Source organism: Callospermophilus lateralis, chromosome 4, assembly GCF_048772815.1.
Source record: "Callospermophilus lateralis isolate mCalLat2 chromosome 4, mCalLat2.hap1, whole genome shotgun sequence".
NCBI classification, from domain to species: domain Eukaryota; kingdom Metazoa; phylum Chordata; class Mammalia; order Rodentia; family Sciuridae; genus Callospermophilus; species Callospermophilus lateralis.
This window is the reverse complement of record NC_135308.1, coordinates 156156203-156170962: the sequence shown is the minus strand read 5'-3', so window position 1 is coordinate 156170962 and position 14760 is coordinate 156156203. Positions and strand designations below refer to the sequence as shown.

At 36.6% G+C, this 14760-nt stretch overlaps 1 protein-coding gene across 18 annotated transcripts in view; it reads left to right on the top strand.

The window, feature by feature from the left end:
- Rbfox2 (RNA binding fox-1 homolog 2) overlaps nucleotides 1-14760 on the top strand; it is a 268933-nt gene that overhangs the window by 195753 nt on the left and 58420 nt on the right. For all 18 annotated transcript variants that reach the window (XR_013091246.1, XM_076855112.1, XM_076855108.1 and 15 more), the window contains one exon: nucleotides 12377-12601. Coding sequence is in view for 17 of the 18 variants with exons in the window: in XM_076855112.1 (XP_076711227.1) it covers nucleotides 12377-12601 (225 nt within the window). In the remaining variant the exon portion in view is untranslated. The remainder of the gene's footprint in view (nucleotides 1-12376; nucleotides 12602-14760) is intronic.

The following is a 14760-nucleotide window of genomic DNA, read 5'->3' as shown; positions in this document are numbered from 1 at the left end:
AGGATTGAACAATGTGATTGCTCGTTTGTATTGCATTGCCATTCCAGGCTGAAGGATCAGAGTCCACTGCATACCTTATTGATCCATTCATTAGAGATAAATGGGGTAACAGGGATCATTTTGCTCCCTGTGTGCTGCATGCTGATCTTGGTCACTGTTGCGTTCATGAAGGAGAAAGGAGGTGGAGATTTAGGCATTCTGACTGGTAAATACTCATACTTTTACTATTGTTTTGTTTTCTGAAAGTGGTTAGACCCTGTTAATCTTTTACGCTTTGTCAGTATTTAGCACATAGCTCTGGCACTTCTCTGAGTTGCCTTGCTTCTTGTAATCTAAATGTGTTTAATTTGCTAGCATTAGTGCAGAACTGTTTCAAAAATTATAGTATACACTTTTCATTTTCCTTTGAAACTTCTCTAATTTGCTTTTAACAAAGTCTCTTGTGAAAGGGCTGTTTTGTAAGCCTCATAGATCACTAACCTTTCTCAAATTTATAAAGAAACCTGGAATCCTAGAGTTTACTTATGCTTGAGATCTTCTTTAGCATAAAATAAATTATGACTTTTGGGTCAAGATAATAAATGCTTTCATTTGCCTTCTGTCTCTTAAGATTCCACTGAAATAACAGTGTAGTAGTACAAAAACCAATTAGTAATAGCTAATAGAAAAGGACAAAGAATGATATTGCTAACAAGCAAGAGAGTTAAACAAGTTTCTGGAAAAGGTAAAGCAAATGGAGCCCAACTGATGGGTGACATGGAGGTGGTTAATTCTTGAAGGCTGCTGGGGTGTGGAAGCCAGCATACCCAGGAGGAGCCCTCAGGAGGAGGCTCTGTGAACAAAAGAAAAGGAAGAAGACAGGGATACTGTTTCCTGTGGGGTTAGCTCTGCTGCCTGGATTGCCCTGGCCTTCTCGGCCCCTTCCCAGCGGCTGCTGTGCGGCCCACTTTCTTCATTACAAAAAAAGGAAAACCAAACACCATGATTACTTGTCTCCAAAGAAGTTATCAGAACATTTGGGGAGATTTTATTCTTTTGGAATTAGATATTGGCACCTCATATTTGAGGATAGAGGGAGGCAACACTGTGAGGAAGCCTGCCAGCGCCATGCTCTTCCCTATCGAATTTTAATTCCAGGGAAGAGACCTCATCAGAAAACAGACTAGCAGAAACCCACACCAGCTAACCTCATCGTTCTGCCTGCGTCATTGGAACATGAGAATCATTAGAAGTCCAAGAGGAACTTTGAGCAAGAAAGCGAGTAGCAGAAACAAACTCACACACAAACACAAATAAGCCGGGAACTTGAAGGAAACCCAACTGATAATTCATATATCCATAAAGCCCACACTAGGTAAGGAATGAAAGGGAACAGGTAAAGAATACAGGACATGATGGCTTCAAGAAAGAGCAGTTGGAAAAATCTCTTAAGATGTAGAGGTTTAAGACACTGGGATGGAAAGTGGAGGAGACAAGACACAGTCATTTCCTTAGCCCCTGCTCTCTAGAAGGTTGAGTCTGAGACAAAATCTTACCCCCTAACAGCTTATGGGAGGGTAAGATTTCGGGAAAGCAGGAGGAGAAAGAGAGTGAAGCAAAGCAGAAAAGCTGGCCCAAGCTTAATGACAGGCTTGCTCATTGCTTGGTTTCTAAGGAAGTCTTCAGGGAGAAGCAGGGCTTCTTTGGCCAGCCCCCACCTGGAGCAGGCGTTTAGGGCTGGTTTCCTCCCATCTCCACCTCCTCCTGTTAGTAAGTTTGTGTCCAACTAATCCTTAAATGGTCTCGGAAGTGTGCTGCTCTGTGCAGATCTGGGCTGAATGGTGTGTTGCCTAGATCTGGAAGCCGGGTGGGTCACTAACCCAAGTGCAGCCAGGGGCCCTTGGTCCTCTGCTCTTAAGCCACTATTAACAGAGGGTCACTTCCCAGAGGACTGACAAGGGAAGGCTAGGGCATGGCTGCTTTTCATCATAAGCTCTTCTCTGCCTGTTTCATTTGCGGCCATGTGCATGTACAAACTTGATAAAAATAAAACTTTAAAAGAAGAAATGAATTACCAGACACACCCTAGAAATAATTATCAAAGATCTCTTAGCATACATTTAGAAAAAGGATAAAATCTAATAAGGGTGAGTGTGTCTTGATCTCTGGGCTTTTTCACTTATGTTCCCTTTGTCTGGGGTACTCTTCGATCCAGATACACACATGGTTTGCTGCCCTAATTCCTTAAGGGATCTGATCAAATGTCACCTTCCCTGACCACCCTGTAGAAAATAGAAATTTCCTAGCCCTCTAGGCCCAATATCCACTGTTCCCTTTCTTACTGTATTTTCCCTCATAACACACCTCTCTTTATTGTTTTGCTTGTCTGTTGATTATTTCTCTCTCCCTGCTAGAAAGTAAACTCCATAAGGATAGGAACTTTGTCTTACTAATCAGTGTTGTTGCCCAGCAAAAAACAGAGTGTCTAACTAGACTGGTGCTCACTGAATGTTGAAGAATCGAATGAGAAAGAATTGAAGCTGACTAGGTAAAGTGTACCAAGTTGTGATTCCCATACAAAGTTGTTTGGACTGGAGGCAGTAGGGTTTTAGGAAGAAGATTAATTAACAATATTAGTTAGATTTAAAGTTCATTTTAGAAAGGTCATTCTGGCAGCTGCTTGGAAAATTAGTTTGAGGTTAAGAAAGGAGAAATATTAAAAGAAAGATTTTTTTTTTTTTTTAAATAGCCTGGTGAGTGTTGCTGAGAGCAGAGACATTTTTCTTTTTCTTTCTCACAGCACATAACATGGACTGTTATATGTAGCCTTTCAGTTATTCTATGTATTTTAATAGAACTCTAATAATTCATTTTGAGTTTTCATTTATATTGTAACTTCCTGCAGAGTTGATACAGCTATTGAGACAAGAGTTCCTTTTTTTTTTGGTTTGTTTGTTTGTTTTTTTAATAGACTTACTCTTCAGAAGCAGGTATTCCGTTTCATAAGCATTCTCTAAAGATCATCCCTTCCTTAATGAGGAAACTTAGATAAAGAAGCCTGTGATTCAGTCCCTGATTGGCTAAGGAACTTGTCTTAGGAAGCAATTATAGGATATTCATGTCATCATGTAATAATAATTGTAGTCCCTAGGAAGAGAATAGGAAAAGTTCTTGTCTGTTACAATATGTATATCTCATATACATATAATGAATTTCCCATTTTAAAGAAGTGCACTATAATAGAATACCCCACATAAAATCCATCAAGCATAATTAAATATTTTGCAATTCTGAAGACACTGTAGATTGTTTTATTCTTAACCTGAGTTTTAACTGTTTTTAAGAATATTTCAATTTAACATATGGAATATGTAAAATTAATTATCCATGAAGACAAAACAGAGTAAATTAATTTAAATTGTAATGAAAGTTTGAGGGAAAAAAAAAAATCACCCATGGATGGCATAAATCACTAATGAACTGACGAGGATAGACATGTAACCATTCCCTGTGCATAAAGGCCTTCTGCTTCCGAGGAAGCAGGAAGCTAGACAGAGCAGCTCCAGCAGCCTCTTGTTTGGTGGAAGATGTGATTCATGGATGTTTGAGGTTCTAAGTACTGCTTTAAGGAGAAATGGAAGAGCTTTTAAGAGGTTGGAGACATTAAGACTATTATAGGGTTTGTAACTTTTAACCTAATAGACTGTTGGTTTGAATGACTTTGCTCTGAAATATTTATTTTCCTGTTTAAATATTCATTGCTATAAGAGATGGCAGAACTCAGCTTCAGGGGGAAGATTGGTTTGACTTCTCTCTCTGAGTAATTCAAAAAAGAGAGAGAGAGAGAGAGAGTGTGTGTGTGTGTGTGTATGTGTTGTTTTAAAGACAAGTGATTTGACGACAAGTTTGCAATATTCTTGTCTGACAAGCCTGTACTAGCCTTTGACCAGTTTTAGTCATTTATTTTTATTCTGAGCATGAAACTAAAGTATGTCGTATTGCCTGTTTAATTTTTATGTTATTTATTGCCTGTTTATAAGAGCTCAAGATTACACTAACCCCTTCCTGCACTCCATCTCCCCAGGGCAGCAACACACACTTTGGGTCCAGGTGCTGTAGTTAAACCCACTCTGAAAGGATTCTTTGTTAAGCTGCATTTCAGTAGATTTGTGCTTTTTCAAAAAAAAAAAAAAAAAAGAGAGAGAGAGAGAGAAAAGAAAAAGAAAAGTGTTTATTCTGTTCTCTGTAAAAGTGCCTATCGCACCTTCCTCTTACAGCATTTCCCCTCCCTGATTTGTGCCTCTCCTTGCAGTGGAGGTGATCAGGGCCTCTGGTGGAGGCATGCTGCCACTGGAACCCTTTTCTTGCCTGCCAGTCAAAACCTCTAAAGCAGTGTTCTCAGGCGGGGTACCCAAACCGCCTGAACCAAAGAGCATCAGGGCCCCACTCCAGCCCACTGAATGCTAAACTGTAGAGGAAAGGATCTTGACATTTGCATTTTAACATTTTCCCCTAAGTAGTTGATAAATACAACAAAATACTAGCATCTCTGCTCTGAAGGAATGAGGGAAAAGATGAGTTGTGAGCAGCGGAAGTGGGTTGTACTGCGGGGGTCAGTAATCTGTCAGTAATACTGAAGCAGGAGTGTATTGTCCCTGAACTCTTTACTTGGAATTAGGAAACACTTCACTTAAATTTAATATTTCAGTGGTGATAGGTTTTTCTGTTGCTACAATTGTTTTTATTATATAATCATTTGTTTTTGTCAGCCATCTACTAAGTTCCAAGCAATCAAGTAAAAAATGAATTCTTAGAGTTCTACCTGAATCTAGAAATTGGAGCTTACAGGGAGACTTAAAAAAAATATATTTTTTAGTTGTAGTTGGACACAATATCTTTATCTCACTTAGTTATTTTTATGTGGTGCTGAGGATAGAACCCAGGGTCTCGCATGTAGGAGATGAGCACTCTACTGCAGAGCCACAACCCCAACCAAACATGGAGAATTTATATATAGATTGTTCCTATAAATTTCAAATGTACCCACAAGTTGTTTAACATCTTGTCTCTAGATATAATCTGTATTTATTCTAAAAAAGAAAATGCATTACTTTTATATCAGGTACTTTTTCAGAGATATTTTCCAGATTATAGACACTAACGCTGTCAGCTCTGTGTATTAAGACCATGAAACTTTGTTGAGGTGAGAAAAGGAAAACACTCTTATGATTCAGCCCTCCCTCTAGGTTATTCAAGTTTTGAAGGTGGAAAAAAAGACCAGTATACAAACAGCACATTAGTTAACAGTTGGCTATTTTTAGACTTTAAAAAGTACAGAATATTTTTGATATTTTAGTTTTTTGGGATTTTTAAAGTATTTACAGACTTTGCCAGATGTGCATCCCTGATTGAAAATCTGAAATCAGAAATGCTCCAGAGTCTAAAACTTTGAGCATTATGTCCACAGTCCAAAAGTTTCAGATTGCAGAGCATTTCAGATTTTGAATTTTCAAATTAATTATGCTCAATGTACATTTTATTTCAGAATGGACACACTGAGTAAATTTCAGATCATACACTAGGAGACCATCTATGGTATGGATTGCCTCTGTTGCTGTGATTTAAAGGAAAAAGGTTATCTTTCTTAAAAAACTTAAATTAACAATTACATCTGGTTTTCACTTACAACAGGTCATCACTCTTAAATCCTGTTTGTAAGATGAAAGAAAATCATGTACAAAAAGCACAAACACTTAAATGTTGATTCTTTTCATTATGAGATAACATTTGCTTTATTATATAGTATTCCTTGTTATGTTCTTTACTGTAGTCAAGCAAAGCAGTTTGTACACATGAATTTCTATCTTCCTTTATTTCATAAATAAATCCTCATGATGCCTAATAATAGTTAAGTGTTAAATAAACATTTTTTTTTGTTTATTTAACACTAACTATTATTAGGCATCATGAGGGTTCTACATTGTACAGGACAGTCCCCATCCATCATAATGAATCTTCATTCTGATAGGGTGGTAAAATACACATTTGGATGTGTCAAGTATTAGGCTTTGAATTTAAATGTCTTGTACACATTCGTGGTGCAAGCTAAATGCTATATGCAAATACAAGAGCAGAAGGAATTGTTCTAACTGAAGGTAGGAGAAAAGTGTGTAGACTTCTAAGTTAAGAGAAAGAGTTATTGTCCACCCTGGTGGACACAGTGGAGAAAGTTAATGATGTATTTTCTCAAGCAAGATGTACTTAAGCTGATTAGCCTTTAGTATTAAAAACAACAAAAAAATTTCATATGAACATAGAATTAAATTCATGCCTGGAAATAATCACATGGACTGTTATCACATAGTTTGTCTGAGAGCTACTATACTTCTCTTCTAAACTTAGAACTTCAGAATATGGCATAGAAATCTAATGGAAATTTGAAATTGTTTTAACATGTGTGTGTGTGTGTGTGTGTGTGTATTGGGAAAATTCACACACTGCAGAATAAATGAGGTAAAATGTGAAATCACACCTATCTCTAAGTAACAAAACATTTCTGTAAGTAGTGTCCTTGGCTTCCTGGTGGAGATTTGCATTGCCCTTTTAGGAACAAGGGGTCTCGGCTGGCTTGCATTTCTGTGAAAAGTAGGAGCTTACACATGGGTCATAAAATGTTTTTACCTTTCTCCCCATCTTGCACTGCTAACTGACATACTGAGCCAGCTCCATAAAAACTGCCCCTGTGGGAGAATTCATATCATGTACTTGTGTGCAGTCTCCTTCCCAATAGACCTAGGTTGGAGAATGGAGCCTGGAGCACATCCCCTTGGCTATGTTGATCCTGTCCTGGAAATTGTGCCTTTACCAGTTACTTAGTGGACCTCTTACCACAAGGTGATCTTGATGCCTGGGGTCTGCATGTGTGGCTCCCAACACCCTCTGTGGTCCCCTACCATTCAGCTGCCTATCTACTGAATTTGAATTCTTTTTCATATCTGGCTTTGGGCCAGTGAATCCTGTGAAGGCCACTGAAGTAATAGCAGTTCCATATGGCTGGATAGGTACAGACAGAGTGCCAGATGATTTGGAGGAGAAGGGAAATTATCATCTTATTTCCCCCTTAGCAATCCAAGAATAGCTAAGGAGAAATCATGTAAGGTATCTTGACCTAGAGGTAATGAAAAGAACTTATATAGTGATGGGAGACAAAAAGAGACTTTTTCCCTGAAAAATTTCATGGATAAAAATGTTAATGTTTTTACAGCATAATTTCTAGAACTGAAAGGAAGATTTTTATGTAAAGCAATCCTTAGTACCAAGTAGAAATGACTCTTAAACACTGGATACCAGCTGAGGCTGTGGGACTGTTTATAGAAGGCAGTAATCTTTGTCTCCAGGAATATTACAGCCATTTTCTTGAGATTAGCAATTCACTGCCACAACATATTGACTTTTGTTATTGATTGTACTTTTTGTTATTCTCTTTGATATTAAAATTATATTTTGTATGTCTTATTTAAAAAGTAGTACATGCTTATTAGGGTGTGAGAAAGCTTTGGAATTTTGAATAGACATTTACTATCTTGGGGCTGGGGTTGTGGCTCAGCGGTAGAGCACTCGCCTAGCACATGCAAGGCCCTGGGTTCGATCCTCAGCACCACATAAAAATAAATAGAATGAAGGTATTGTGTCAAACTACAACCAAAAATAAATAAACATTAAAAAAAAACATTTACTATCTTGCTTGGTGATGATCATGAGAATACATGTGTATATATATTAACTTGCAAAATTGTGTACTACAGATAAGTAGATGCAGTTTATTACATGACCGTTATACCTCAAGAAAACTATTTAAAAAAATTTTTGCTGGTGACTAAAAATATTGGTCTAATTTTGATGTTCGTACATATTCCCATGGCTTACTGAAGTTGAACATTTTTATTATATTACCATTTGTATTTCATCTTCTGTGAATTGTTAAGTTATATATCCTTTGCCTCTTTTTCTGTTGCAGGATGTGTGTGCTTGTGCGCATGTGTGTGTGCCTTGTCTGGTCAACTTAAATAACTCATTCTTCCATCAGTGGTAATAATCCATTGTCTGTCTTCCCTTTGCTAATATTTTATCCCAGTTGATTTTTTCATTTGACTTTAAAATCCGCTTCTCACCCTGCTTCTCTTCCCCCCTCCCTCTTTTCTTTTTTCCCTAACCAATGTAACCAAAGCTGTCATTCCCCACCCCCCCAATCCGGGTTTTAGATTTACTGTTTTTAAAATTTCCCACATCCTATTTGTACTTCCAAGTATTCCCATACTTCCCACTTTTATATTAGGCTTTATTCTTCAGGAATTTTTTCCTGGCATGGCAAATGAGCTGGGAGGGGGGCTAATATTTTATTTTTTTGCTGGATAGGTGTTCAACTTTTGTAAATAACGGTAATGTTCTTCTATTACTTTCATACATAAACTTGAATCTGTTGAGGATTGTCAGTATTCCCTTGATCACTTTGTGTATCCTGTTTAATTTACAGTAGTTTTATGAAAAGTTTTAAAACAAGTTTTAATTTTTTTTTTCTACTTTCAAATTTCCTGGTAGTATTCCCTCTACAAATTAGAAATTAGAAAAATGTGGGCTTGGAGCTGAGCACTTGCCTAGCATGGGTGAGGCACTAGTTTCAATCCTTACCACTACATACAAAAAAAACAAAAACAAATAAAATAAAGGCATACTGTTCATCTACAATTTCAAGGAGGGAAAAAAAGGAAAGAAAAATATTTAGTCCACTTTCTTCCCTGTATATCATTTGTTTCTGGCCAGGAAAGATATAAGTGTGCATTTTATTTTGGGACTGATTTAACATTTTTACATTAAAAGTTCCTTCAAAAAATGTAACTATTATTTATTATTCTTGTTTTATTTTATATATTGAATGTTACAAATTTTGTCACTATTTTGAATGTTTATTGCTATTTTTAAATAATTATATAATAAATCTTAAGAATTTTGTATTACTTAATCTACTACTTTGTATGTAGTTAATTCTTTTGATGTTTTGAAATACATGTCATATTTGTAAGGATACCTGGTCTCTTTATGATTTTTATTTCCATTTCAATTGTGTTATTATTTATAAAATAAAATAATAGTGAGGGATGCAGTAGTCTTTTGTTAATAAGTGACAGTATTTCATAGCTTATGTTTATTGGTGGCTTTTTATTGTCTTTTTCTTTTCTGGTATAAATAAGATACAATGATATTTATCAGATATTTAGTTAATGAGTTTTAACAATTTGATAAATCTGTATAATCCCCACTCATAATACATTTTCATCACTGTAGAATGTTCCAGTATATCAGATTTCAACCAGTGCTTCACCACCCCTAAACAGAGGCCAGTAGATTCTCATATCTGCCCTAGAGATTAGATCTTCCTATGCTTAGACTTTGTGAGTAGAATTATATAGTATGTAATTTTTTATGTCCAGCTTCTTCATTTAACTCAGTGTTAAGATTTATCCAACTTTCAAGAAGCATTCCATTTTGTGAATAGCCACACTTTCTTTACCCATTCTCTTGTTGAAGTACAATTGTTTTCAATGAGAGCTATTATAAATGAGGTTTCCAAGAACATTCCTGTACAGATGTTTTTGAAGACATGCTTTCATTTCTTTTAGGTAAATTCAAAAAATGGTTTATTTATTTTTCTTTTTTCCCCCTCCTTCCTCTTTGTGGTACTGGGGATGGAACTCAGAGCTACATCACAAGCTATTTTTGCTTTTTGTTTTGGGATAACATCTCAGTAAGTTGCTGAGACTGGCCTTAAACTTGCTATCCTCTTGCCACCATGCCCAAGGGAATGTTTTGACATCATAAGACAGCAGAACATTTCTGTAAAGTGGATATACATTTTACATGTCCACAGCAGTGTGTAAAAGTTCCTCACTACATCCTTGTCCACATTGGATGTTTTCAGTCTTTTAATTTAGCCACTCTAGCAGTAGTGGAATGGTATCTCATTTTGGTTTGTGTTTTATGTCTCTGATGGCTAATGTTGAGCCTCACCCATTCATGTATTTTTCTGCCCATTTGTAGATCTTTTTGTGGAAAATAGCTGCCAAAAGTCTTTAGCCTATTTTTTTAAAAATGCTTTATTATGACATAACACTGCTTTATAAATCCTGGGTATGTGTCCTTTATTGGATGTAGGTATTATGAATATTGTCTCCCAGTGTCTATCTTGTCTTTTTATTATCTTATTGATATCTTTCAAATAGCAGTTGTTTAATTTTGGTATGTTCAATTTATCAATTTTTAATGGTTCTTGGTTTTTATGTCCTAAGCTATTCTAGAGTTGTAAAGATTTTCCTGTGTGTTTCTAGAAGTTTTATAGTTTTAGTTCTTATATTTAGATCTATTATTTCTTTCAAATTTACCATTGTATATTTGGGGTAGAGTTGGGGCTTATTTTTTCATCAAGTATTCAGTTATTCCTTTGTTAGATTTTCCTTTTCCCATTGGATTCACCTCTCATTGACAGTATATGCCCATGTCTGTTTCTGGATTCTTTTGTTTGTTTATCTACTTGTTCATCCTTAAACCAGTGTTATACTAGTTTGATACCGTAGCTTTAAAGTAAGTCTTGATTGGAATCAGGTAGTGTTAAGTCCTGAAGTTTTTGTTCTTTTTCAAAATTGTTCTGGCTATTCTAGATCAGTTGAGTTTCCATATAAATGTTAATAGTAACTTTTGATTGGTTTTGTGGGGATTACTCTACATTGTCATCTTCAGAACATCAAGTCTTTCAATCCATGATCATATATTTCATCATTTATAACCACATTTGTAGGTTTATGTTGTATTTTGTGCCGAATAATTATTGTAGTCGTGTAGCTTTGGATTCATTTTGAGATAGTGTGAGTTTAATGGCATCAAATTAATGGTGAATGCCTAGAGTGATGTTCAGAAAATGCAGAAAGTGTAGGTTTCTGCAGCTCAGTGGTTAGAGAATCACCTGTCCGTCTGAGGGGAAAGAAGGATGACTGGAACCAGGGAGAGAGGGGAATGATTACTTCCTTGATTGAAAGACATGATGGATGCTCACAGTGGGGAGGAAACCAAGTGACGTAAACCCAGATTTTCCTTGATCGTTAGTGTTTTAATGTCTAAAACATGGGAAAACTTTATCTAAGTTCAAATATTTTAAAGCCTTTGGCCACCTTTGCCAGCTATTTCCAGAAAGATAATTGCCCAAGACTTTGTAGACTTGTGTGTCCTCAGTAAAATAATAGCCTTTATTTTTATCTGCTAAATGGAAGGTTGATGAGAAGGTAGAATAGTGAAGGCTTTGAAAAGTAAGTAACACAGATTCCCCTGTTTTGTATATGAACTTGGAGGTGGAACAGAAGTGAGAAAGACCCTGGAGCCAGAATGGCCTCTAACAGTTTCCTATAGTTACTGTCACCCTACCCAACCCCATCCCACCTCACCCCACCCCCTCAGTGTTGAGGTTTGCCTTGCACATGGTAGGCAAGCATCTGCATCTTCTTTACTGATATTTCAGATATCATTCTGGATCCCAAGTATTAACATCTGGAAATGGATGCCACAGGAGGGCACCCTGTAGCTCACCTTATAATGCCAACAGTAATTAGGAAGAACCATATCCATGTTCTTTTTGGTCTGGGAAGTTTGTCTGTTTCTAAAATTTTGAATTAAAGTATTTTTTATTATTTTTATTATTATTAGCCTAGTATCCAAGAGTCTCTGCCTTCATATCTAAAGGTGAATTTTTAAAAAAATATTTTCTTTGGAATTCAGTGCTCTAAAAATCTGTTGTTATCTCATTTTAAGACTTTACAATGTTGTTCTACCAGTGTTGTGAATTTCTATTTTAAGGAAATTGATTTGTACTCCTTTGGCTTCTTCTTAAGAATTGCTGAAGAATTAGAGAATATCTTTAAAAATATACTAATGGCCCAAACTAATTTTGCAGTTTGAGGGATGGAAGGGTACTGGGATTGAACCCAGGGCCTGTGCATGCTATACAAACTAGTCATCTCTTATGTGAGAAATTTCTTGTTATTTTTTTCAAAACTTGATTTAAAGGGAAGCTTTTTGACCTCTTGTTATCTAGTTAATTTTAATATGGTCTTGGCTTGTCTAGCATCCACAAATTGGCCTAAATTGGGGCATCTAATAGATGTATACGCATCTATTTATATGTATATGTATAACAATATTTTCCCTAATCCTGGGGCAGTAAGTGTTCCATTTATCTGTGCAGTAAGAGAATATTCAGAGAACTCTTTATACTCACCTTTAAAGCAATTATCTATAACAAGGATTTAATAAGTCACTCTTTCTCCTCCTTTTCTCCCTTCATTGCTTGTTCCAGGGTAACCAGGAGCCAACAACAACTCCTGACGCAATGGTCCAGCCTTTTACTACCATCCCGTTCCCACCACCTCCACAGAATGGAATTCCCACAGAATATGGAGTGCCACACACTCAGGACTATGCCGGCCAGACCAGTGAGCATAACCTGACACTCTATGGAAATACGCAAGCCCACGGAGAGCAGAGTAGCAACTCACCCAGCACACAAAATGGATCTCTCACGGTATGTGAATTTGGAGGTGGAGGGTAAAAGGGTGCATGTTAGTGCAACTGACTTACCTTTTTATTATAAGACCAGGAAAACCCTTGGAACTAACTTAGCATTGACACTCTGTTGCATAGCATGTATGTAATTTCATTTCTACTCCAAGAATTGTGATTAGAAGATAGGGAGTTTGAATTAAAACTCAGTGCCAGGAGCTTTCACCAAATGCAGTGGTGAAAGTAAATTTAGAGGGTATGCTGCTCTCTTCAACTTTTCCAGTACTTTCCATTGGGCAAAGACCCATGACCCACCTCTATTCTCACTTCCCTTGTTGCTCTGCAGTATTCTTCACGTTGGTTGTCTCCTTCCTTCTTGAAATGCTCAGTCCTTGGGGTTTTGTGCTCTCTGCTTTTCATTGTAAGCACTGTAAGTTCTGCTTGTTCCTCCTCCTCTGTTCAACTTTTAAATATTGCAATGTTTCAAGTTTGGGCACTGAACCCTTTTTCCTATTTCGTATGCTCTCTCTGTACAGTTATACTACCAGATTCACTTAGTTGCTCAAGCAAAACCTAGGAGTCGTTCTTTTATTTCCTTTATCTCTACTTCTAATCCATTAATAAAGCTTGACAGCTGCAACTTCAGAACATTACTTCAGCCTTTTCTCTTCATCTTACCACTGCAGGAGGGAAAGCTCAGCTCTTCTGCCAGATGGTTGGGGTGATTTCAGCATGGCCCCTCCTAAGCAGTAACACTTTAGGCCAGCATTTGGTCTACTATATTTTGATATAATTATTAATATGAGTAGATTTATGTCTGCCATTTTATTATGTCTCATGTCTTTATTTCTCTTCCTGCATTACCAATTTCTGTTAAATAATTTGTGCGTGTGTGTGTGTGTGTGTGTGTGTGTGTGCACGCATGCTCAAGCATAGGTACATGTGTAGTGCTGGGGATTAAACCCAGGGCCTCACACATGCAAGGCAAATGCTCTACCACTGAACTACAACCCCAGTCCCTCCATTAGTTTTTTTTTTTTTTTTTTTTTTTTAATGTTTATTTTATAGTTGTACACAATACCTTTATTTTGTTTATTTATTTTTATGTGGTGCTGAGGATCAAACCCAGGGCCTCGCACATGCTAGGTGAATGCTCTACCTCTGAGCCACAACCCCAGCCCCGCTTCATTAGTTTTTATTGTTTTTCTTTTTTCTCTTGTACTGGGGATTGAGCCCAGGGGTGCTTAACCACTGAGCTACATCCCCAGCCCTTTCTATGTTTTACTTAGAGACAGGGTCTCACTAAGTTGCTTGGGGCCTTACTAAGTTGCTGTGGCTGGCTTTGAACTTGTGGTCCTCCTGCCGCAGCTTCCTGAGCCCCTAGGATTTCAGGTGTGTGTTACCATGCCCAGCTATTGTATCTTTTTTATTAGTTATTTTTGTTTGTATTATTGTCTTCATATTTTCTTAGTGCTTGGTCAAGGAAATACATCTTTGATTTATCACAAAATCTGTTGGTGTGTGTATATGTGTGTAAGTTTGTGATGTGTTATTCTAGTAAAATAAAGCAATTTTTCATTCCCCATACTCCTTTACACACACACACACACATACATGTACATATATATACTAAAATTTATATATATCAGATATATAAGATACTATATATAATAGAAATGCAGCAATAAAATATAATTACTACTTTTAGCAATCTTATGTGTTTTTTAAAAACTATCAAAGTTAGGAAGAAGGTATAGACATAGTCCTTATACTTTCTGTTCCCAAATATGTATTACTTCCCCTACTATCAACATCCCAGACCAGAGCAGTACATTTTTTTAAACTGATAAAGCTATATTGATACATCATTATCACCCCAAGTTCATAGTTTACATTAGGGTTCGCTCTCTGTGGCATACATTCTGTGGGTTTCGATAAATGTATAAGGACATTTATCTGCCATTATAGTATCATGAAGAGTAGTTTCACTGCCCTAAAAATCCTGTAATCCTTTTCTTTATTCTTCCCTCCCCTATCTCCCCTGCTCTTTTTACTGTCTACATAGTTTTGCCTTTTCCAGGATGTCATATAGTTGGAGTCACACAAAATATAGCTTTTTCAAATTGGCTTATTTCACTTAGTAATAGGCATTTAAGTTTTTTTTCATGTGTTTTCATGACT